The sequence below is a fragment of the Halichoerus grypus genome, chromosome 2 (genome assembly GCF_964656455.1).
Source record: "Halichoerus grypus chromosome 2, mHalGry1.hap1.1, whole genome shotgun sequence".
NCBI classification, from domain to species: domain Eukaryota; kingdom Metazoa; phylum Chordata; class Mammalia; order Carnivora; family Phocidae; genus Halichoerus; species Halichoerus grypus.
The window spans coordinates 97,648,871-97,673,646 of NC_135713.1; the positions used below are offsets into that span (position 1 = coordinate 97,648,871).

Below are 24,776 nucleotides of genomic sequence, written 5' to 3' on the forward strand. Positions count from 1 at the left end.
CAGGCTTCCCGAGAGAGGGGCCTCTTGGCTTGTCCCTCGGGCCTAAGGGCCAGGCTTCAGGTGGGGCCAAGGAGGTGCTGCTGGGGAGTTTAGGCCAGGGGATGCCATCTCGGCAATTTCCCTCTGCCTCCCTGCAGCTTGCAGGGACCCCCAGAAAGGAGCTTAGACACTGGTCGCGCACCCTGATTTTCCCACTACCACCTGGTCTAGTGGCCAACAGGACTACATTTGTCCCACGGGATTGTGGATATCGGAATACTTTAACAGCTGCGGTCTGAGGGCCTGGCCTCCAGTCAGCCTGAATCTAGGTGCTGAGATGCTCCTTGGGGAAGCTGGAAGGTCTGTGCACACCCTCAGCTACCTTCCAGACTGGGAGAGGTGGCTGTTTCATCTAATTCATAGAAATGAACTCAGAGAGTCCAGCAAAATGAGGAAACAGAGGAATAGGTTCCAAATAAAAGAACAAGATAAAGCCTCAGGGCAAAACACCTTAATCAAAGAGAGTTAAGAAAATAAAGCAGAAGAGCCAAGTGAGTCTTTCCCCCCCCCTTTCCCTTCAGTTAACTCTGCTTTGACTCATGCACGTCACCAGTTCATCCCACAGAAGCACCCTGAGGCATCCTTCTGGACCCCTCGGTCCCAATAAAAATCTTCAAGTGGTCCTGTGGTCCCCTTTACTCTTGGTTTCTTGTGGCTTGGGCTCTAGTAGGCAGACATCCACTCAGGCGGAACCCAGTTGCTCCTACGGGAGAGGTGGGGGTGGAAGGGTGAGCGGATGACGAGGAGGCATATTCCTCCATCACCTGGAACCCCATCAGTTAGCAAGGTGAGAAAGAGAAACTTCCACGTTTCCTCACAGCTTGTACAAGAGTGTTTGAAAGCGGGGAAGGTAGACGGAGGTTTTCCCCGGACACCTTAATCCGGGGGAACTTGATCTGCAGCACCTCCAGCCGCGTGTTCCAGTGTCTCTCCCGGCTTTTATTTCGTGTCTCTGGACTTTTGCTTGGGTTGCCCTCCTTGCTCACACTAGCTTTTCCCCCTCTCTGACTTGCTACCTATCCTTCAAGCCTCAGGCATCTTCCACTTTCGGACAACTCGCTCCATTCCACATTTTCCTTGCCCCCAACGTGCTTTTCCTATGAGCTCCCATAGCAACCTATATACTTCTCCTTCTCTGTTCTTGGGTTTGCTTCTCCAACCACTTGAAGGCTAATTCTTCATTTTGCTCCTAGCAGATTGTTTGGTCTTCAGCAGGCAGCCCACCGGCTACTGAATAAACAAGCTGAGTGAAGGTTTCGAGATGCAAGTAAGTCGAAAGCTGACCTTAGGAAACCTTAGTCCAGCCTTATAATTAGCCAAAGCCAGGCATTCGACTTCTCTCTTCACAGTTTTTGGCTGTGTAGGCATGGCACGATCTGCCAGGGGACTGGCACCAGGCTTAGCAATTATTTTAAAAGATTATTTAATGATTTAATAATAGCTAGCATATATTGACAACTAGGCCCCGGGCTCTGTTTTAAGCGCGTTGCATGTATTAATCATTCACGTCTCACAGTTCTGCAAGGTAATCATCCCTCCTCTGTCGGTGAGGACACAGAGACCGGGACACACCAGGACAGACACAGCGACACACCAAGGACACACGGCAAGTGGAAGATCAGGCTCCAAACTCCACGCTCTCCGCCGCTGTGCCTCTCACTGAGAAAGACAGAGATGGCTGAACACTGAGAACCTCAGGTTGGTTCTGAGTTTGAAAGGTGGTCCGAGGTCACAGGAAGGAATACACACTCCTTTTTACTCCTTTATCTGTCATCCCAGGATTTAGTTATACTCACCTTTTCCGCCTTGCCTAACTCTTCACGCCATCATAGCGTACACACACCACGACCACGTCCGCCTCCGCAGCACGTGTTCTTGCCCTTCTCTGAATGAACAGGGCTCCAGTCGTGAGCGGGCTGGGGAGTGGTGCAGGGCCCCAGCAATGAGGCAGTCCTGAGGGAGTGCAGGGTAGCCTGGGCTCGAAGGGAGGCGGCACATGAATTCCTGCAGCCTGCAAAGGACAGGGCAAAAGCATTGCTGGTCTTTCCATGACCCATCTCTGAAGGGAGGAATGTTTCCTCAAAGCTCTTCAGTTGGTGGGAAAAGTAGATCCTTTAGAGGAAACTTATTTATGATGCTGGAGAAATAGGGTGGTCTTCTCCTAGGATTGGTGAATTTCTGTCAGAGCCACAGAGTGACCCCTGTTGAGACCTGAGCCCAGTGCATAGTGAGGACCAAGTGAAAAGGAAGAAGTTATCAAGAAAGCTTTTCAACTTAGCTTCAGGGGACAAGCCATAATCTTAAATAAGACAATTACCAAGAGGAACCTATAGACTGTAGATAACTCACAAGACGCTCAGGCTTCCCCAGCGTAGCTACATGAAGACCCAAAGTTTGCAGGGCTTGAAAATCGACTGAGCACATGTATTTTTAAAGAACTGTGTGGGGATTCTGAACATCTATTTATATTTTCACATACGGATATTTCCATATCCAATGTCAGGGGAAAAGGGAGGATACTTATAGTTATCAGAACAAGGATTTAGACTGAAATATCAGTATGTTCCTTATTCAAGGGATACAGGATTCTGGACAAGGCTTTGTTGGAGAGAGAGGGGGAAGACAGGTTTTTCTCTTCAGATGCCTTTAGGAATGGAAGATGCATCTCATAATTTCGGAGTTCGGCTTGAAGGTGAAGTGATCGACTAAAATTTTAATAAGCTATATCCATTCTTGAAGATCAGTCTCGTAACTTGTTCTTATGATTGTGACCAGAATGGCCAGAAGCAGCCAGAGTCAGGAAGAGTACCCCCAACAAAGGCTCTTTTTAAAACTATGACTTGACTTGCCTACGGGAAAATAGAAAGTAGGTATTCAACTGGCCAAGTAATGGAATCTGGGTGAAATTTCTTCCCTTCCTATTGCAGCCCCCTCCTGGTAAGTGTCGCAGTTCTGGGTGAATTTAGTACTCTTTGATTTTCACTTTTAGTAGCAGGAGATAGTGTTTGTGTGTGAAATGTCTACTTTACTATGGTCTTACACAACGTTCAAATTTCAAAATAGTGAGGTGAAAGATATTTTTTGACTCAGAGCAAAACATATACAATTATTCCTGAAGAACAAACTGAAAACATTTCCTGGTTTATTTTCTTACAGAGAGACCCATATTACTCTGAAGGCAGGATGTGCCACTTTTCCCTTGTGAGAAAGCACACACAGTCAGCAAGCTTCACCCAGAAAGTGGTTTTTGTCCTTAAAGAACTGCAGGGCAGAGGTCCTCCTAGTGAGTGGTAGTTGTTCTTGCTCCCAGGGCCTGTGGAGACAGGGCCAGCTGAGAGACCGGGGCACTAATGAAGCCTCACTATTTACATCAAAATGCCCTGGCTGGGGCTCTGCCTCTGGGCTGTGTGAAGGATGACGCTCAACTGTGGTTTGAAAACCAACCAGCATTAGGACCAAGAAATTGAGTCTGCAAAGCCTGTGGCCCAGGTCCTAAGAGTCCAGATTGTGTCCGTAGCAGAGTTGTTGCCCAGTTGGAACCGGTGCCCAGACAGGACATGTTGGTTGCATGGTGACCATAACAGATCACCACCGGGAGTGAGCCCTGAGACTTCCCAAAGAGAAACTAGCATGTAAAAGCGAGCCAAGGAAAGGCCTTTCCCGCATCTTCCTCTGCTTTTTGGGGCCCTGAGGCCACTCTCCCTAATCTGCTGCTGTGGTTGGGAAAGTATGCCCATCAAGAATATCACTCTTTCCATCCAGATTGCTTCTTCTTGATCTTAAAAAATGCATTTCCAAAACCAGATGATCCAGTAGAAAATGCAATATGGAATTTTACTCTAGAGTCATAACAACTTTGAAAATATTTCTGCTTATTCAAGTGAATTTCTCCTCCAGAAATCTGAAATTAGGTGTGATAAGTTAACGATTAGACAAACAGAACTGCTTTCAATAATTTAATTGGACTCATGCCCAAAAAATGAACTTGCACGGAATATTAAATATTACTCTTAAAGCAATTTGGACACAGTCACACGAACATCAGGAAAAGAAAAAAAAATTCTCCACAAAATGCCAGTGTTTTGTTTTGTCTGGAAAAATTATGATAACACAATTAGAGGTAAACAATATTTTCTTCAGCTCCATCTCCAGTTTCCCCGTCTTGTCTGGTCAGTGTCTGTAGATTTAGCTTTGCTTCTGCCATAAATGTCTGCAGCTGAGAGCCATGTGGATTGGAGTCATGGGGGGTTGGGAACTCAGTCTGAGAGATGTCCAAATCTGCAAAAGACAGACAGCACAGGTCAGGAGAATCAGCTTGAGGCCTGCAGAGCAGGGGATTCTATGACTCATAGCTCTCTAAAAACCTGGGAAATGCAGGGCCCATATAGTCAGCCACAGAGAGAATCATGGAGTCCAATGAGAAAGGAACAAACTGTAATTAAATCAAAGAATTTAATCAATATATCATTAAGATGTGTTTGGCAGGGTGTACAAATGTCTCCTACGGCTAAAAATAACCTTTACAAAATAATCCCAGTGAGGTGTCAAATGAATAAAGACCTGTCACCATTTGTGGGCAGGTAAAACATCGCTCCTGCTGAAAAAGGGTGCCCACTTATTTTTAAAAACCGGTTCAAGGTCTTAGAAATAGAGTATATACTCAGCTATGTGCAGTGAACTATATGCATCTGCACGGCACCTTCCCGCAGAATCTCTCAAAGTCAAGGATTGACCTCAAGACTCAAATAATATAGCCAGGCTTGTATTGATGTGGGCAAGGGGCAGGGAGAATGGAGCTGAAAGATGCAGACCCTCCAGCTTCACCATTATGCAAATCTGTTAAGACTATACAAATCACTTAGCAGGAGTAGCCAGGTTCCTAGGGAAAACTGTTCCAATATCAACTATGGCTGGGTTCTTTTTTTTTTTTTTTTTTTTGGTTACCTAGCAACAGCAGGGCATAGTCTATTCTCCCTTTTTCTGGTAAAACCCTCTAATATATGGTTTAAGGGAAGATGAAAAGAGGTTCATATTTGAAGGAAAGAACGGCTTTTGCTGCAAACTGTTTTCTTTTCCCTTGTTCTATTGACCACCCTTCCTGAGGCTCAGCTAAATGGCAAAACTACAAACAACTGGCTTCAGTCAGAGCAAAAAGCAGAGCATGTGTGGAAACCCAGGTGGGAAAGATGTATATGGCTAGAGCCCACCTGCTCCTTGGTCAGTCATTAACAAGAAGCATTATAATCATTACCACATTTTATTCAAGGACTCTATTATTTAGGTGGATACACATAACTGGTAGCATTCTAATGACCAAAAAAACGCTTGTAACTTCTGCTCTCCTGACAAGGATGTTTAGCTGTCAGAGAAGGCAGCAAGCAAGGCCTGGCAGGAATAAGGAGTAAAATGTCCTCACATTGCTCCATCTTCGGGCATGTGGTGCCCTTTGCTACATCTTCTTTCATCACTTCTTCCAGTAGGAGGCCGGGCTACCGGGAGGGGGACAGCCAGAGCCACAGAAAGCAAACACAGGTCACCTGGAGGAGCTGACTTGTGCCTCCGGAGCAGAGGAGGGCCCCAGGGGGAGGAGAGAGTGGGAGGAGGTAAGGCTGTATTCCACAGCTCTGCCCCAAGCTCTCGAGGCCAGTGGAGCACAAAGAAGAAATTCATTTACATTTGGGTGACTTGATTTTACTAACCCTGATTCCAAATCCTATACTTCAAGTACTGGGAACTTACTCACTACTGAAAATGAAACTACTGAAGATGCTTCTAACTAACATTCTCTGCCTTCTCTGGGCACAAGAACTCTTCTGGGTCTTTTACCACCATCACTCTTTAAGCCTCAAAATGTTGTAACCCACATTTTACAGTTTGGGAAACTGAGGCTCAGGCTACTTAAATTCCTTGCCCAACATCATGCAAATAAGAACTAATCTAGATCTGAACTCAGAGGACCATTGTCACTTGCTGATCCGATCAAGATTCTCAAGATTCCCATTTCTCACAGTGATGGAAAGGGCTTGACCGTCTTTGCTAAATTAAGAGACCTTGAATATTTAATACTTATCCTCCCTAAGTACCACATTTTGAAGAGTCACTTAGCAAAAACGATATTAGCAAAAGAAAGACATTCCAAGCTCCTAAAAATGGACATAATTATTATAAAATTGCGAGCCTCCCTCATTTAATCAGGTAAACAGGAACCACCACCCCCGGCAATGATTTCTCTGTGAGGGCAAGATAGATCAACCTAAAATGCCCTCTGTTATTTTATCACATTTGGAGACAAAGCATGCCTGTCTGTGGTCACAACAGACATTCATGTTTTCAACTGCTTTCCCCAGCCATTGAATGAATAAAGCCATTTAACCTCTAACAACAAATATTCTCAGTTTCACTACTTGTGTTTAGTATTACACAACCTAAAACACACACACAGTTCAGAACGTCCAACTAGCAGAGGCTGGAAGATTGGAGCACGGTTCATGTGAGCCACTCCAGGGCTGCCTCCTAGCCAACAGAAGGTCCAGCCAGGCTGTAAGAAATACCACATGGAGAATGAACAACCATCCATTGAATGAGGTGGTTGAGAGGTGATTGGTGACAAACGTGGCCGTGCCAGGCACAGTGGAAGCCCTTAATCCATGTAAGTTTCCTTCCTCTGGGGGTGTGAAACATGTAGCAGAGAACCCAAAATACTGGTGAGTCTAGATCTGGCAAGTCCTCTTAATGGTTTCAAGAGAAGGCATGCTCAAAAAGAGCCAAGAACTGAGTGTATATCAGAATTCTTTGGATTTTTTTTTTTTAAGATTTTATTTATTTATTTGACAGAGAGAGAGAGAGAGAGCACAAGCAGGGGAAGCTGCAGAGGGCAGGGGAGAAGCAGGCTCCCTGTGGGGCAGAAAGCCCGATGCAGGGCTCGATCGCAGGACTCTGGGATCATGACCTGCGCCAAAGGCAGACGCTTAACCAACTGAGCCACCCAGGTGCCCCCAGAAGTCTTTTATCTTAAGTTAAACTGTAGGCTCTAGTTCAGAAAGATAGAGAACCAAGAATAAATGGGGGGTGTAGTTTTTAATCTTCTCCTGTGTGTAAGGGAGTATAAAGGTTTAATGAGAACTTTTTCAGGTAAGAATAAAAATACAGAAGAACATCTCTAGGTGAGAAACAGCTTGTTAGACCCTAAAGTGAGACTCATGTTGTTATTCCAGATGGATGAATGGAGGTTGTTGTGACTGTGTATCACCTGAAGGGGAACTCAATTTCCTTCTCCGTATTCTTCCTTGGTTTCCACCAACTATTTAGGTAAAGTCAGACAACCTTCTTTGAAATTAGAAACTGTTCCATGACTTCTGATTTTATTATTCCATTTCAACCCTGAAAGAACTCCAGCACAGCAACTATATACTTCTCAAGGTCAGCCACCTTTTTCCACACTTTTTACCCTAGAGAATATGATCATTATATGGAACCCTAAACTGAAAAAACATTTGTTAAAATAAAACCTCACTGACTCAGAAGGCAGAATTCTTGAGGAATAAAAATCATCCAATTCTGTGATCAAAATCCCTATAAATTGTTGGACATAAATATAGAATACCTCATTTTTTTAATAAACAAAGAAATAATAATTTAACAGAAACATAACTTTGTCAGCCATAAAGCAAATGCTATTATAATGAAACAAAACTTCAGACTACAAGGAAACTTTCAATCTAGTGTCTCATTACAACTTTCCCTCTTACTTGACCTAAAAGATACAATTTGATCTTTGCCATACTTCAGGGCAACTAAACAGAAGGAACACTGTTAACCTTAAAATAAAGACAAATAAGCTGAAACACATAGAAAACCCCAAGGCCTGGCTGAACCAAATAGAGAAATAAAGTCTTGGTGCAGGGTTTTCTACTTAACTGAACTTTTTCTTTTCACACTCTACAACTTCATCTTTAAGAAGAAATTTCCTTAGACCCACTGTGGGGTCTAAGTCACTCTGCTAATGAAGTCTTTAAAAATTCTAAGTATCCACGTTTTGACCGGTACTATTCCCTTTCTCCTGTGAGTAGGGGGTAGGAAGCACCCATGCTACCAAGGGACATGCACTGCACCATGCACGGATATCCACAGGCCATTACAGTTGCCTCAATTTCCCTATTTTTAGCCCTTAGTTGCAACCTGTTGGTTGACATTTGCATTTATCATTTTCACAATTTGCTCACCTGCTGTTGGAATTTTAGACTGTCAAGGAAGAGGATCTGGGGTGTAGGATGGCTTACAATCATAGAAATCAGCTCCTGAAAAGCTGACACTAGCAAGAAGCAAAATCAGCCCTCCCTCCATCGGCTTATCACCATTATAATTATTTTGAGCCAACTGGATAATTGGTTTAAGACCAGACTATAAACTCAAGGTGTACAGTGCAACCATGCACCATATTAAAAACGAATGAAGGTCCCCCTAAGCTGAGAGTTGAATGCACTCTGTAAACCACAAGGTAAAATGTAACCTTGGGCAAGTCATTTCTCCGCTTTGGGCTTCAGTTCATGAAGGGTTTAACTGAAATCACCATTCTGGCCTCTTGAACTCTTCTACTGAGAATTTATACATCTGTGTTTTGGCTTAGTGATTCACCAAGTAATAATCTGAGGAAACAACAAATGAATGTATTTTTTAACTGCTTTATGGTCAAGAAATGCAAATTTATTACCTTAAGTTGCATCTAAGATGTTTTTTTTTTAAGATTTTATTTATTTATTTGAGAGAGAGAATGAGAGAGAGAGAGAGAGAGAGCACATGAGATGGGGGAGGGTCAGAGGGAGAAGCAGACTCCCTGCTGAGCAGGGAGCCTGATGTGGGACTCGATCCCGGGACTCCAGGATCATGACCTGAGCCGAAGGCAGTCGCTTAACCAACTGAACCACCCAGGCACCCCTCTAAGATAATGCTTTTAGGTAATTTCTAGACATACATCCCACCTCTCTACCTTCATTCTTCCTAACAACACCCATCTGATTGAGCCCACATCGAGTCCTCAAAAGACAGTATTTGGAAAGCTACCAAATGAGAAGATAATGTCCACAGTCAAAACCTGCACGTGATCTTCCCTTCAACGAATAGCAAACTTAAGAGTAACTTGTCATAAAGTTTGTGACAAGTCAAGAAGGGTTGTCTATCCTTTTTAAATAATTAATGTAATATTTGCCTTTTCAGGATTTTCTGAATGGAAAGGCATTTTAAATCATGATAAATTTGAAGCTTTATTTAAATTCAAAAGCACCAGTGTAGCTTTCATCTTAATATCAACTGTGGACGTCTAGAATTTAACTCAACAGTATGGCCAGTGGCCAGGCACCAGCAGTCCAGTGCTACAAAACGCACATTGAGTCTACTGTTGAGATCGTTGACGATGCCTAGCTCAGCCTCCGTGTCTCGTCCCATCCCATTCTCCCAAACAAAACTCACAAAACAGAGCTTCGTGTCTTCTGGGTCTTGGCTCTGTTCTTGTTTATTTTAATGAAGTGTTCTGACTTGTGCTTCTTATTACCGTATCCCTTGTGCATATTCCTAAAATCAAAATTCACACTTCCCTAGAATAACTCCACCTCAAAAATTTTTTTGATTAATGTTCCAAGTCTGCAAAATAAGTAGTATTCCCTATTTAAGGATCGATTCATGCTTATACTGTGAAACATTTAAAAAATCATTTCCTGATGGCATTACTGGCAATCACTAATTTTTCTCAGGAGCCTCAGTGCACAGCATTTTCCTTCTAATGGAAAACACTTATTGTACAGAGCTTGAGGTATCTTCAGAGCAAAGGAAAACTGGTCTATGTCACAAATTTTGTCCGACTCCACTTTCCATAGCGAGCCACAAACAGGATGTGAGCCTCTGGCATGAAAACAAATCCGGAGTTGGTATCTGAAGTCAATGATCTCAATTACTGTTATGATTCCTTTACTACTCCTCATGTACCAAAACTGCACCTGAACTAAAATAACAGTGCCCTGGGGGGGGGGGGGGGTGTATGCACGTGCGGGGTGGTGCAGGAAGAAATTTGTAACATATAAAAGCAAACTGGTGTAAGTTTTTTAAATTGTGACTGTTACAGCTGGACTTTATTTTCTTATCAGTAATTAACATACTTGGAATCATCTGTGAGTTATATGGTGACAATGACAAGAAACAAAGCAATTGGAGTGATTGATACAATGAAGAGATTATATTAATATAAGACATGTTATGATACATCAAGCCTGTTATCTGAACTTTGTTTTTTTTTTTTTTTTAAAGATTTTTTATTTATTTATTTGAGACAGAGAGAATGAGAGAGAGAGAGAGCACATGAGAGGGGGGAGGGTCAGAGGGAGAAGCAGGCTCCCTGCCGAGCAGGGAGCCCGATGCGGGACTCGATCCAGGGACTCCAGGATCATGACCTGTGCCGAAGGCAGTCGCTTAACCAACTGAGCCACCCAGGCGCCCCTGTTATCTGAACTTTGAACTTCGCTTTGCTCTCACTCTCCTTTCTCCCTATAAGGTGGCAACGTTAAGGACTCACGCCTTTCACATTAGCAAGCCCCACAGGAGGATGGGGCAAGTGCTTCTACTTCCCCTCTTTTTTAGGAGGCATAAACAAGATACTAATAGGTATTAATGATAAAAGAATACAGTGGTCAGGTAAGTTGATGCAACTCTGGGTCAATCAAATTTATTAAGAGATCCTTAGAACGTTAACAGGCTCCGAGAGGGGAGAAGAGGAGTGGCATCCCCCAAACTCAGGAAGACTTCTCTCTCAGGGTGCTTGGCAGTGCCGTGTTCCGTGTGACACACTTTGGGAATTGGTACGCTGGAGAAAGATAAAGGTATTATAGACTAAGAAAGAGACAGTCAATGACCACTATCCCAGAATAAATCAGGGGCAGGAAGTGGAAAATAAATGAGGTTTTCCAAATTCAGAAACTCTTAACCCTGTGTATAATGTCCGATGGTGGGCCCAGGCAATAATCATCAATGGCTGCTGAAGTTAATAGGAGAAAGGCGGATAGGGAACCTTATAATGAATGGATCAAGGTGTCAATCTCTGAACCCACAGATCAATTTATAATCATAAAAAGAGAAACAGATATGGTAAGCCTCATGATAGGATGCAAGAGGAAATGTATACTTTACAATATAGGAAATCTATCTTTTACATGTCAGAAAAGCCTCTATCTAGTCCAACATCAAACACCCATTCCCAACTATCCAGTTTACAGGAAATACAGGGGTAAAGTAATATGTTAAGTAACACTATAGAAAATCAATCAGCAAAATTCAGAATATAGGACTTTTTTTAAAAAATATTTTTCCAGGAAAAAAATCTTTTCAACAAATAAACAGCTTAGTCTTTTCAAAAATTTTAAAACTTTTTTTAAAAGGGGGCAGAGAAACTTCAGATTAAAAGAGATTTAAAGGATATACAAGCCAAATGCAATATATGAAATTATTTGGATCCCAATTCAAACAAACCAAGGGAAAAAAACTGAGAGAAATTCAAGTACTAACAGTATGATTTTAAGTAAAAATTGTTACATTTTTAGGTGTAATAATGATATTGTGGTGATGTTTAAAAAAAACCACTCTTTGTCTTTTAAAGAAAGACACTGAAGTATTTTGAGATGAAATCATGTCTTGGATTTGCTTTATGATAACCCAATGTGAGAGAGAGAAAAGAGCATTGATGAACCAAGACTGGCTTGTCTGTGTGTTGGCCATCATTAAAGCTGAGAGTGCATTAAACAATTCTACTTTTGTGTACATTTGAAATGTTCCATGATACATTTTTAAAAGTCCATAGCTTAACATATATTTGGACTATAAAATTATAAAGGGTTCTCTGTTATTCCAACAGTGTGGCTTCTGTACATCTGCTATAAATGGAACAATGTGGCAATAAATTAGACTCCTCCTCTGGATGCAGAGTATGTTTTGATCAATTTTAATGCAATTATATGACAGGTCATTGGCAAGTGTGTGTGTATAAGTTTATATCTATTCAGAATGATACACAATTTATATGACTCTATTCCATAAAATAGATGAGGTTCATTTGAGTTTATAGCTACCCATAAAAAAATGATACAGATTCAAGTATGGTCCTTTGCTTTTGCCTAGAAAATCTTACATTTCCTAAGTGAACTATAATTCAGAATAGATCTTTTATACCCTGGGTGTATTTGTGGATAGCAAGGAATTGATAAGTTTCTCTTGGAATTTAGATTCCTAACCTTTAGCCTTTTGAGTTTACCTAAAACAAAAAAGTACATTTAAGAAATAGAAAATAAATGCATTTAGTATATCAAAGTAAATTTCAGTTTTAATAGTAGGTATAAATATATATTGTCAAAGGAATTAGTGAACATATGATTCAACAATTTTATCTACTCAAATTAGAGTCCTGAGAATCATCAATTTGGAATTCTTATGTGTAGAAAGTAGCTTAAATTTTCCTTTAGTCTAATCCTTGTCTTCTCAGCAGAATCAAACTGAGTGTGTAGTCAAGGTAGAAGTGCATTATAGGGCTCCTCTTTTTAAACCACCAATATTATTTGACCTTCAGCCAAACATTCAATTCAATTGTCACACCAATCCACAATGGTAGGTGTATTATGGAATATGAATGGGAGAACCTAATACAAATATAGACACAAACCTAACTTGAAAACAGAAGTCAGGAACACAGGGGGGCACCTGGGTGGCAACAGTCGGGTAAGTCCCCAACTCTTGCTTTTGACTCAGGTCGTGATCTCAGCACAGAGTCCGCTTTACATTCTTGCTCCCTCTTCCCCTCCCACACCATGCTCTCTCTCTCTCTCAAATAAATAAATCTTTAAAAAAACCCTCAAGAACACAGGAAGCTGAAGAAAACTTCCAAAAGCGTAATTCTTATCTTCAAAAAATTACTGAAAAGACATTCAACTACAAAACAAAAACACGATTCCATAAACCATCAACTATAAGAGAACAAATTTCTTGAAATTAAGGATATGCTAGCTGATTAAAAAAAAAAGTCAAGAGCACCTGGGTGGCTCAGTCAGTTGAGCCTCCGACTCTTGTTTTCAGCTGGGGTTGTGATCTCGGGGTAATGGCATCAAGCCCCGCGTTGGGCTCCATGCTCAGTGGGGGTCTGCTTGAAGATTCTCTCCCTCTGCCCCTCTCCCTACTCACTCTCACACTCTCTCAAATTAAATAAATCCTAAAATAAAATTTAAAAAAATCAATGGACTAGTAGGAGGTTAAGGACAAGAAAATCTCCCAGAAAGTGGAACAAAAACATGAAAAAATGGAAATAGAAAAAGCAGAAATATCAGAGGACCCAAGGGATCCAACTTAAAACCAGAAATAGCTCCAGTAAGATAATAATGAATAGAAGCAGATTTTTTTTTTTAAGGAAAATTTCCCAGAATTGAAGGAAATATCTCTAGATTGAAAGATCTTAATGAATGACCAGCAAAAATGGCTTTAACAAAAGACCACCCTAAGGCATATGATACAATTCATCCAAGAACAGATAAAGAGAGAATTCTAAAGGCTTCCAATAATTGAGAATAGGTCACAAAAGATTAGAAACAAAAATGGCATCAGACTTCTCAATAGCAACCCTGAGAAGTAGAAGAATCAATCCTTCAAAATTCTGAAAGAGAATAATTTTCCATCAAGAATTCTAAGCCTAGATATCTTACAAAAACCAAGTATAAAATAGCAAAAATAAATGGAATGAAAAATACCTTTCAAATTAGTTAATTGGGAAAAATATGCTTTCACGACACCTTTTCTTAGAAAGTTTGGAGATCAGCTCCACCAAATAAAGGAGTAGGTCATAAAAGATAAAGAATGGGACTGAGGACATAGGATCCATCACAGGAGGGATATGAAGGGTGCCCCAGTTGACACCTGCATAGCAGGCCTGGACCAAAAAGGACATCCTGGAACAGGAAGACAGAGGGTCCTGGAAGGGAAATTTCAAGGAAGGAAATTGAAGCTGATAGATGTTGGATGTGTTGAGTGTAAACTAATACTGGTCAGTTCCTGAGAGGTATCAGAGCTTTGGAGGAAGACATAGTGGAAGGTAGGAAAAAAACTGGCAGATGAAAAAGGCAGATGGTTAAAAACTCAGGAAGATAGAACAGAATAGTCAAAACCAACGTTATTTTAAGTAGCTTCTGCACATGAGGTTGATTTTTCTCCATCTTGAAAGAGCTCAGCTCTCATAAATATCCTTTTCCAATCTTAAAAGTATCCACATGTAACTATAAACATGATTTCTCTGAAAACTGTATCTGAAAGTATAAAACATACTGAACCCACTTGAAAAGAATTAATGTACCTACATAAATAAGACTGAACACTTGAAATTCCAAAATCTGCTATTAGGAAAAACACCTTTATAAATAGTCAATTCACCAACGAGGAAACCTAAAAGGAAATAAATACAAAAAGATACTAAATCTCACTAGTAATTAGGGAAGTACAAATGAAAGAAAGTGAGTTACTATTTCATACCCATGATACTGGCAAAATTTAAGAGACTAACGAGACTGAGTGTTGGGGAAGTTCTGGAAAAACTGGAACTCTCATATATTGCTGCTAAGAATTATGTAACTTTAGAGAGAAAACAGTAATACCCAGCAAAACCAAAGACATCCCTACCCCTTTTAGATGTTACCATGTAAATAAACTCTTACTCATTTGCACAAGGAGAATGCATAAAAGGTTGTTTACTGAGAATCATTTGCAAGAGGAAAAAAATTGGAAACATCCTAGCTGCTCATTAGTAGGGTAATGAACATGCTGGTGTTTATTCCTATAAGAGAATAGTATACAGCAGTTTAAAATGAATTATTTGAGCTACATGTATGAATATGCGCACTTAGTGAAAAAACCAGTTGCAAAAAAGGCATACATATTATGTATTTATATAGAATAAATAATAAAAACAAAAATGTTATTTATGCATACATGTATGTAGTGATAGCATAAAAACATACTATAGAAAGGATATGCACCAATTATAGGATATTGGTTAGCTCTAAATAGGAAAAAAAAGGAAAAATAAAAAGGTACATTATATCTAACATTCTAAAAAAAAAAGGCAAAGAGATATCTGGAGCAAATATGGCAATGGTTAACATTTGTTAAATGCACATTTTTTCCTATGCTTTTCTGTAAGTTTGAAATTTTTCATAATTAAAACTTTTATAATAAAAAATGCATTAAAATACACAGCAACCAATTACAATATGTAGTCTTTATTTGGATTCTGAATCAAAAAAACAAACTAGAAAAAGCACACATGCACACATACACCCACACACGAAACAATTGGGAATTTAAATACTGACTATATGTTGATACTAGGGAATTTTTGTTAATTTTTCCCTTGGTGTGATAATAGTTTTAAAAGGGGAGCCTTATCTTTTAGAGATATATACTGAAATATTATGGATCAATAAATGTTGACACATGATTTTTAGATACCTCTTCAAAATAATACTGGGCGTGTTGGGGGTTAAGCTGCTGGATGAAACATGACTGGCCATATGTTCCTAAGTTTTTCCAGTTGGGTAACAGTCACTGTGTGGTTGTCATACTCTTGTTTCATTATGTACGTGTTTGAAATTGTCCACAATACATTCAAACAGACAAAAAATGTCAAGCTCAACGTTTAAATCAAAATTAAGATATGCAAATTCTGGAGTCCCTGTTAAGAAATAGGAATAACTGTTTAAGAGTGCACTGAATTAAATGGCATGTAGGTCTCCAGCTCAGGGACACAGCCCGATTTTCACGGCTCTGAAGTCCTCTAAAAGATATAAAGACCACAGATTCCTAAGTACCCCATGCCAATTAAACTGACTTTCTGGAAACTGTCTGCTTCATGACCCTACCCACACTGAAAGAGTTATGCCTCTCATTTTGCTGAGAGAAGTGAATTCATTTTTCTGCCAGGTGAATAATGTAGGAACTCAGGAATTTTAATGCTGCATTTACTTCTTACTAACTCAGTTGAGGGAAAAGCATCTGTTAAAATTCTTGAGCATACAAGATCCAGTGTTTCTTATTAAAACAGAAGAAGGCAAGGAATTAAATCAAATACATCTAAACTAACTAGTTCTAACTACTTCTTAATTTTATTGGACTTGAAAAAAATTGGTATCCAATTCTTTAAAGGTCTACAAATGAATGTATTTTTCTTCTTGATCAACTACAAAATTATACAATGTCAAACAACTTACATGCCTTTTCTGTTCTGAGAAATTGGTATTTACAGTTTTCATAGCAACATAAAATTTTTTTCTTTTTAGAAATGAGAAACATTATTTTTGTAATTCTATTTGTTTAAAATAACATTTGCCAAGAAACCAAACTCCAAAATGTATTTTCCAACTGCAGCTTTGAGTTTATGCCACTCAAAAATGATTATAATTTTAAAAGTTCAACATAATATATAGAAAAAAATGTTTTGTTCAATGCAGATTTTCACACCCTTGGCATTCTTTTCACATTTATTTGTTATCAGAGTAAAGATAACTATATTACATTTCTGGAAATTAAATATTTTTAGAAATCGTACATAGAGAAGAAGGCAGTTTGCCAAACAGAGACAAAATAAGGATTTTACCAAAACAGCAATCAAAAGAAAACATATGTATCAGAGGATTAACTGCTCTATTCATTGGAGCCATCTCCCTCTAAAGGAAATTATTTTTTAATTGTCTTATGGCTACTAATGTCATATGAAGCTACTCTAGCTGTTAATATTTGTGCTTGTTGACATATGACCTGTGACTAACACTGGAGCCTAAAGAAAGCAAATTTCCCTTTCATTATCTGCCAGGTGACACGAATCCCCAAGTGTGCACTCCATCCTCCTCCTTCTGGATAGAACTCTTTCTTCTATAAACAACTCTTCTCAAGAAGGAGCCAGAACATTACCATATAAGTTCTCTTTGGTGGAGTCAGCCACCAAGAGCAAGGATCATGAAGAGTAGCCTCAGCTACTCCCTTAGTAACCAGCAGCCCTCATTCCTTACAGACATCTGAGGGCCACTAAGCACACCATCCTGAGAATGCCTATTACCACACAGTTGGAAGACATAGACACAGATAACTATAATATAGGCAAGGCATACTGCTCAAAGGCTGATGAATACAGTCCACAGCTGAACACCACCTCACGGACCCTCCAGAGAGTGAGCTTCAGGTTTGGCAGCCAGGACTTCAGAGAGGATACAACATCTTCACTGAGCCTTGAAGGCTGACCAGGATGTCAACAGAGAGAGATGGGCTCGCGTGGAGGTATTCCAGATGGAATTTGCAACTCTTGCAAAGGGGAGAAAATGCTAGATGCTATAAAAAAAAAAAAGGAGAGCTGTCAGGTTTGGCTGAACTCTGAGTTTGTGCAGGTGAATCCAGGCAGGAGTATGTGCTGAAAGAGTAGCCTATGGAGGGTCTTGCATGGAAGTGTTAGCAGTTCTTACATGAGGAGTGAGCATGGCAGCTACAGTCATCCAGACCCTTGTATGGTTGCCCATCAATCTACATACTTGGCTTCACCTACACATACTGCCCCCCTGCAGTGACACTGTATTCCCCTAGATTTGCCTACCAGGACTGAAACCACATTTAAGTCAATCAAGTTTCCATTCCTTTGATTGACATTTTTTGTCAGTTAGTAGAGAGGGTGTCAGAATGAAAACTGGTTTGAGGGGCGCCTGGCTGGCTCAGTCAGTTCAGTGTCTGTCTTCAGCTCCGGTTATGATCTCAGGTCTTGGGATCAAGCCCTGCATTGGGCTCCCTGCTCAGCAGGGAGTCTGCTTCTCCTTCTCCTCTGCCTCTGCCCCTCCCTGCTTGTGCTCTCTCTCTCTCTCAAATAAATAAAATCTTAAAAAAAAAAAAATAATGAAAACTGGTTTGAGCTTATTATCCATTTGTTCTTCACTCAGCAAGCACTCAGCGCTTAGTGTGTGCTCTGCGCTGGGCCGACCATGAGGGAAAGCAAGTTGAACAAGACCTTGACTCAGCACCCGGGAGGTCTATAGTATGTAGAGCCACTGTGAAAATTTCAGTTTCTTAAAAGTTAAACAAGTACCTATTCTAGAAACAATTCTACTCCTAGGTATTTGTACAAGTGGAATGAAAACATAATTCACCAAAAACAAACAAACAAAAACCTTGTAAAGGGATGTTCACAGCAGCTTTATTCACAGTAGCCAAAAATGAGAAATAAGCCAGGTGTCCAACAACAGAAGAATAGGGAACTGTGGTAAATTCATCAATGCAAGATGACTCGGTAGTAGAAGGGAACCAACTACAGACTCATGCAATGCCATGGATGCATCTCAAAACCATGCTGAGTAAAAAAACCTGAACACAAGAAGGTACATAGTGTCTGATTCCATTCCATTCCATTCCATTCTAGAATTAAGCAAATTAACCTATGATGATGGAAAGCAGAGGAGTAGTTGCTTCTGGGGGTAGGGACTGGTTGGAAAGGAGTAGAAGGGAGCTTTCTGGAGTGATGGAAATTTCTGTGCCTTGATATTCTTTTCACCAGATTGAAGAGAGTTAATAGGGGAGCATTTCACTGTATTGTGAGTTATAACTCAAACAAAACAAATTATATAAAGAATCCTAGAGTCTAAAGGGAAAACAAATGCAAAATATTGTAGAAAGGAACAAAAGGGTGTACTGGACACATAGGATTACACAAGAGAGATTCCTAACCCAGACAAAGAAGGTTTGGAAAAGCATCTAGAATTAAGTGACCCTGGAGCTCAGTCTTGAAAGAGGAGTAAGAGTTAACCAGGATGGAAGAAAAGGGTAGGAGAGAAGATATTCCTGACAGAGGAAGTAGATGTACAAAGGGGGTGGGGGTGTCTGGAGACAGGATGGAGGAGAAGGAAAGGCAGCTAAGAAGTTAAAGGCCAGACCTGGCCCCCAGGCCCAAACACATAACCTCCTGGTTCTTCTTCAGGGAGGACCCCTCTCAGCGCATGGCACCTTTGAAAAGGCCCAAGGAAGCGAACCCAGAAAATCTCTAAGAAGACTGGACACAAACCCTTATCCACAGGCCCAAGTGCTGACCTGGGGGGTAAACAAACTCTGTCTTAAATTCATGTTGGATTTGGTTTTCAAAAGACAACCCATATGGTGAATCATGTTGGGATATGTCACTTGGATTTCAACCGTTCCCAAGGGAGAAAAAATGTATTTGAAGGGTGTGCCGTAGGCAACGAATTTATTTCAACATCCACTTACATCAAGTGTTTGCTCCACTATATTTCAAGGAACAGTAGTAGCCTCTGCAAGATGCTGGGCTGGACAGGAGGATGCTGTGGTTAAATACTAGGATTTGGGAAGCACCACTTTTGGGCACACATGAGCACAATAAAAGTTTTTGAAAAAGCTGGGTAATTGCAAAACCAGCATTTCCCAATATTGTCATTATGAGACCTGTCCATCACATAACACCTAGTGACAGCCAGTAGACTTGTGGAACATGTTTTGAGACGCGACTTCTTAGGTAAAACCCAAATGAGATGTAAGTCTTTCAGGCCACCAGAGCCATTGCCTGGAAGCGGTCCAGGGGCTCAAGTCTTCAAATGCACTTCCTCATGATTTATAGCTTTCTTAATGCAAGGTATAGTAACAAGTGATAACTCTGTCTATGGAGTACCTCCAAAGTTCCAGCTATTTTATGCTTTGTCTTAGTAATCCTCTTACCACCTCCAAAGCGGATACTATCAGAAGTCCAATTTTATACACAAGGAAGCAAACACACCAAGTAATCTTAAATACGTGCTTAAAATTGCATAGGTAATAAATGACAGAGCTGGAATATGAACCGAGGCATAATTTCGAACCCTTCTATCTTAACCACCATGCCAGTCAGCCATCTCCACTGTGTAATATTAACTTAGTGCATTCCTTTGTGCATTCATTTGTTCGTGTCTCCATGCATTCAAATCCCTCACTTAAAAATGAAGTGCTGATAAATTCATGTCAAGTTCATTACATTGGAAAATACATTTTTAGTCTACGTTTGCTGAAACTGAGTTTAGGAGATGGTAGAAGGTGGATCCTTTATCTTCTCACTTTTGATTATCAGGAGAATACCCTATCACCTACTTTTATCTCAGGAACGTATCTGGTCTTGGTGATTCTGGCCAAAAATGGTATTGACAAATAAGTTTCAGCCCTAGTGGCTTTTCTGGGTCAGGGTTGATTCAGTCATTGAATTAAGCCCTTCATGAAACACATTTTCTGGAATTTTCCTGAACCATAGATTCTCAAAGCTGGCCAATGGACTCTATTAAAAAAAAAAGAAAAGAATTATCTCTAAAAAAACTAAAAAATCATCACCAATAACCATCACCAGAAGTATTATAAACTTGTAGAAGTACTTTAAGAAAATAAGTATTTTACCTTTAAGCCCCGCTTGACTTATAAAAAGAAGAATTTAATTGTGTCCCTATGTGGGTTGGTGGGTGTGAATCTATCTTAACTAGTAGGTAAGAGATTGAATCTGACAAACGTATCTGCAACATCTACATAGCAATATATCTGTATCTCTTATCTGACAAGTATTTTAATTTACTAGCAGCACGTTGTGCTAAAATCCTCCCATACTCTTACCAGGAGGAATGACAACTTTTTGTAGTAGGGTAATTTTAATGAGATTTTTCCCAATACTTCCTTTGCTCTCAGGCTCACACAGTTCAATTTCAGGCTTTCTCCCTCAAGTTCATTAAGGCATCTTGGACAGAGGAAGCTCACAAAAGACGAATTTAGTTTCTGATCTTTCACAATGCTTTACCCTCAGGCTACTTGATCAGCATTAAATAAGTAAAAATTTTTTTTAATGTGTAAAGATAGTTCAGTGGAATACCCTAAAAGAAAGCTAACAGCCACTCCCCCAACCCCTTTCAGTACTGCTGCATTAACTGGAAGGCACCTTTATATTCTCAGCTGGTCAATTCCCAGACCCCCTTTCAGGGGGATGTGATTCCAGTCTGTGGTCCCCAGAGAGACATCAGTGCACAACTGCACTTTTTCACACTGGAGCCTGGATGCAAAATATGGCCTCATTACTACATGCCGACTAACAGACCATCACATTTTGGCCAAAATGTTTCTTACATTTTCTCCATCTGATCTATGTGCCAATGAAGAGGAGTTTGCATATGCAAAACTCTGTGAGCGTGTTTTAGAGCTCATGCTGAACAGAAGCATCAAGCATCTAAAAATATAGGATGAGCTCTACTTGTGTATAATCTATCATGCCAATCTGGATAATTTAACAAATAATCAAAAATAGTACAGCTTTGGGAGAAATAAATTTGTCAGGAGTCAGAAGTTGAACCTACTCATGGAAGTAATACAGCTCTGAAAACTTAAGTTTCTTAAAAGAGGGTTCACTTTTAATCAGCTGGGATATACATTAAGCTTCCATATTCTTGTTTTAAGAACATCCTCAAAACATAACCATATGGAAGCAAGTAAAGACAACACAATATACATACATCCAAGAGTTTAGGCTTATATAATTTTAAGAATGTTTAATAGTTCCATATTTACCATGCTAAAATAAGAAGAAGAAAAAAAAACCAGCAGAGCTAAACAGTTAACTGCAAGGGCACATCTGAAATGACAAGAATATAAGCTTAAGATCTTAACATACAGATTCCAGAAGCTTCTGGCAGAGTCAAGTATGTGAATTCTCTGACTTGTAATATCACACCATCCCATCTTCTGCCATCTGCCTCTAGCAAATGTCAGTGTATTCCCAGGATGGAAACAAAAAGCTTCCTTTCTGAATCATTCCTACAAAGACTTCAAAAATACGGCCTACTGCAGTTGAGCATTATTGCCTTGAATTCAGGATAAAATACAAAACCATAGCCTCCTTCAGTAATTCAGAAGAATCAAGAATTCCCTCATCTAAATGACTAGTGTCTAAATTGAACGAGGCAAACACTTACAGACTCCTATACTGACAGCCCAGTGAAAGGCCAAACCATTTTTGAGAAATGGGAACTAGAGAACTCACAAGCTACAAGAAAGTACTGAGGCTTCCAAGGACATGTTAGAAAACAGAATGTTAAAAACACCTCCCTATTTGGGGTTTTTCACGAAGAGGTCTTCGAACATGCAATTTCTGTTTTCTGTTGCTGGAGGATTTAGGAGACTCTCAGAGTGCAATGCGCTTTTTGCAGTGTTACAACATTCTATATGATTAATTGATTGCAAATCACTGCAGAGGGTGCCAAGATCACTGGTAGGAAGCAGGTCATTAAATAAAATTAAAACTCGGCCAATGTTTTGCTTGTAAACGTTACTTCCAAAGCCTTACAGCACTATTCCTTACAAAATGGCCTCAATTCACCAGAGAAGCAGAGTGTCCTATATTTTTGGCCGATGATCCAAATATTCTATATTTAATCCAAACATCCAGCATGTTATGTTTTAGGAAGAAAAAAGCTGTGGTGTAATGAAATTTGCACAAAGAGAGCTATGGAAAAGAGTCATCATGAAAATAATTAAATTTTGCACAGCCTTACTGTGAAATTGTTCTGTGAAAGGTCCAGAGTCCTATCCTGCATAACTGGAAACTTTGCAAGATTACATTTTTCCTTAGGTAAATCTTCAAACCAAGCATTAATGTTTCAAATTAAATTGAATTAATATGTCATCCAGAAAGAGAATGGAGACCCTGGCCCCTTATCCAAGGAAACGCAACAGTGATTTATCATGGCAAATTAACATCTCCACAGATCAAAACTTGGGCCCAGTTTTTTTGTTTTTTCGTTTTTTTTATTATCTGGCTCAAATCTGTGCAAAACAACAGGGCAAGACTTCTCCCCCTCAGCCAGCTGTGTCTGGGAATTGACCAGCTGAGAATATAAAGGTGCCTTCCAGTTAGTGTAGAGTAAAGCAAAGGGATATATTTCTTAAGGTGCCACCACACTTAATTTTAAGATTGCTATCATCAATATGTAATCTCTCAGGCAGTATTTTAAGTCTGACAAGTTAGAAAGTTATGCCAGGGAAATTGGTTCACATTCTAGGAGTATATTTAACTAAACAAATAGTGTTTGTTTTGCCTGGGGAAATACGCTAGACTGTTAAATAGGATTTAGCAAAAGAAAAAGAGTTTAAGAAATTATTTCATTGATGTTGAGCTAACTGCCCATGTTTAATTTACTGGTGTTCGAGCTACTATATGGTTAAAAAAGAAATACCCCAGTGAACAGATACGTTGGCTAAGTTATTGATAAAATAGATAAATGCTAAGTTGTTTATGTGCCATCTTCCTAAAATGATAGTGATGGGTTCATTTTTATTTTTAGAATAAATTAAAACATTTTATGAAGAACACATTTTAACTTTTTAAAGTTTTCATTTGCCATACAAGGCTATATGGGGCTATACATAATGTTCTAAATGGAAAAATAAATCACACAAAGAGATGCTCTCTAGAGTTGTACAAAGAGTACCTGTACCAATCTGTTAAATACGACTATACATCAGTAAACACATTTATTTCAACATTAATAAGGAAGAAAAGTTGATAACTGAATCCAGTTAGGTATTAACGGCAAACAATCTTACAGTTACTCTGACATTTTAAGAATGCCGTTTAACATACACCCATCTTACAGGTTTTGAAACTCAGTGGATCCAGTGAGCTAGCCTCCTCTCGCCTGCATGCATTAACCACCATCACACCCCATGTAACTTTGTCTTTTCTCAACCTTTTCCCGTGCCTCAGTCGAGTCAAGCATTGTGGCTCAAGCTCACAGGTGCTGTCATTTCTGCTAAAGAGTATGGACCTTGACGCCTTCATTCATGTCATAAATATTTATCAAATGTTCATTTTATGCCAAACAGTGTGCTTGGTGCTTCTGAGAGAGCAATTAACAAAGGAGACACATGCAGCTCCCTACCCCTGTGAAGCCTATTCTGTACTGGGGCAGGCAGACATTACATAAATTGTTACACAGGTAATTAATTCAAATTATGGTAAGTGCTAATAAGAGGTACTTCCTGGCAATTCTGAACCTTGATTTTTATCAGTCTATCCAGGACTAATAAGAACAAATTGATTCAGAGTAACCAAACTCAAAAGGAGATTGAGGTCATAAACCAGAGCACAATTTTTAAATTTCAGAGTAAGGAATGGTTCAAACCAAAATACTGTTGGCCATTCTCAACATTTTCTTTCTAGTTGAAAACCTACTCAGGGAACTCAAGTACAATTATAAGATTTCCTGGGGATATATTGACATAATGCAACCATTTACATAATGTAACCAGTAAGGGTTGGAAGTTCTATAGGTATGGAAGCTCTATATGCCAAACTGAGATGTTCAGTCGTGTGGCCAGAATATTTCTTACATTTGGTTCTGGAAACATAGTTGACCAATGTAAATTGTTCCTCTATGGAGAGGAACAAAGGGAAGCTACCGGCTGTGCTATTGAATGCCATTTAACATGCCTCCCAGGACAGTTGCGGCACAACCGACACCCCCTCGCAGACCAACACAGAAAGGTAGTTCTGCTTTATATTAGAAAAGATTTCCATTCTGAGTTAAAAAAAATATTTTCAAAATTTAGCTTTTTTTCTAAATCTAAATCTTACCGGCTTTAGTGGCATTTAGGAGACGCTTACATCTTTATCGGTACACCACCCC

The 24,776-nt window shown here is 39.8% G+C and overlaps 1 protein-coding gene across 13 annotated transcripts in view; it reads right to left on the reverse strand.

The window, feature by feature from the left end:
* Positions 1-3,982: 3,982 nt before the first annotated feature.
* The window catches only part of ARHGEF28 (Rho guanine nucleotide exchange factor 28), a 306,584-nt gene continuing 285,790 nt past the window's right edge, over positions 3,983-24,776 (reverse strand). For 9 of the 13 annotated variants that reach the window (XM_036080795.2, XM_078067191.1, XM_036080792.2 and 6 more), the window contains one exon: positions 3,983-4,317. In XM_036080795.2, coding sequence (XP_035936688.1) covers positions 4,154-4,317 — 164 coding nt within the window. In that variant the 3' untranslated portion in view covers positions 3,983-4,153. Of the gene's footprint in view, positions 4,318-10,724; positions 10,889-16,572; positions 17,431-24,776 lie in introns of those variants that run through there. The other 4 variants (XR_013445747.1, XM_078067193.1, XR_013445748.1 and 1 more) reach the window with 4 other exon arrangements.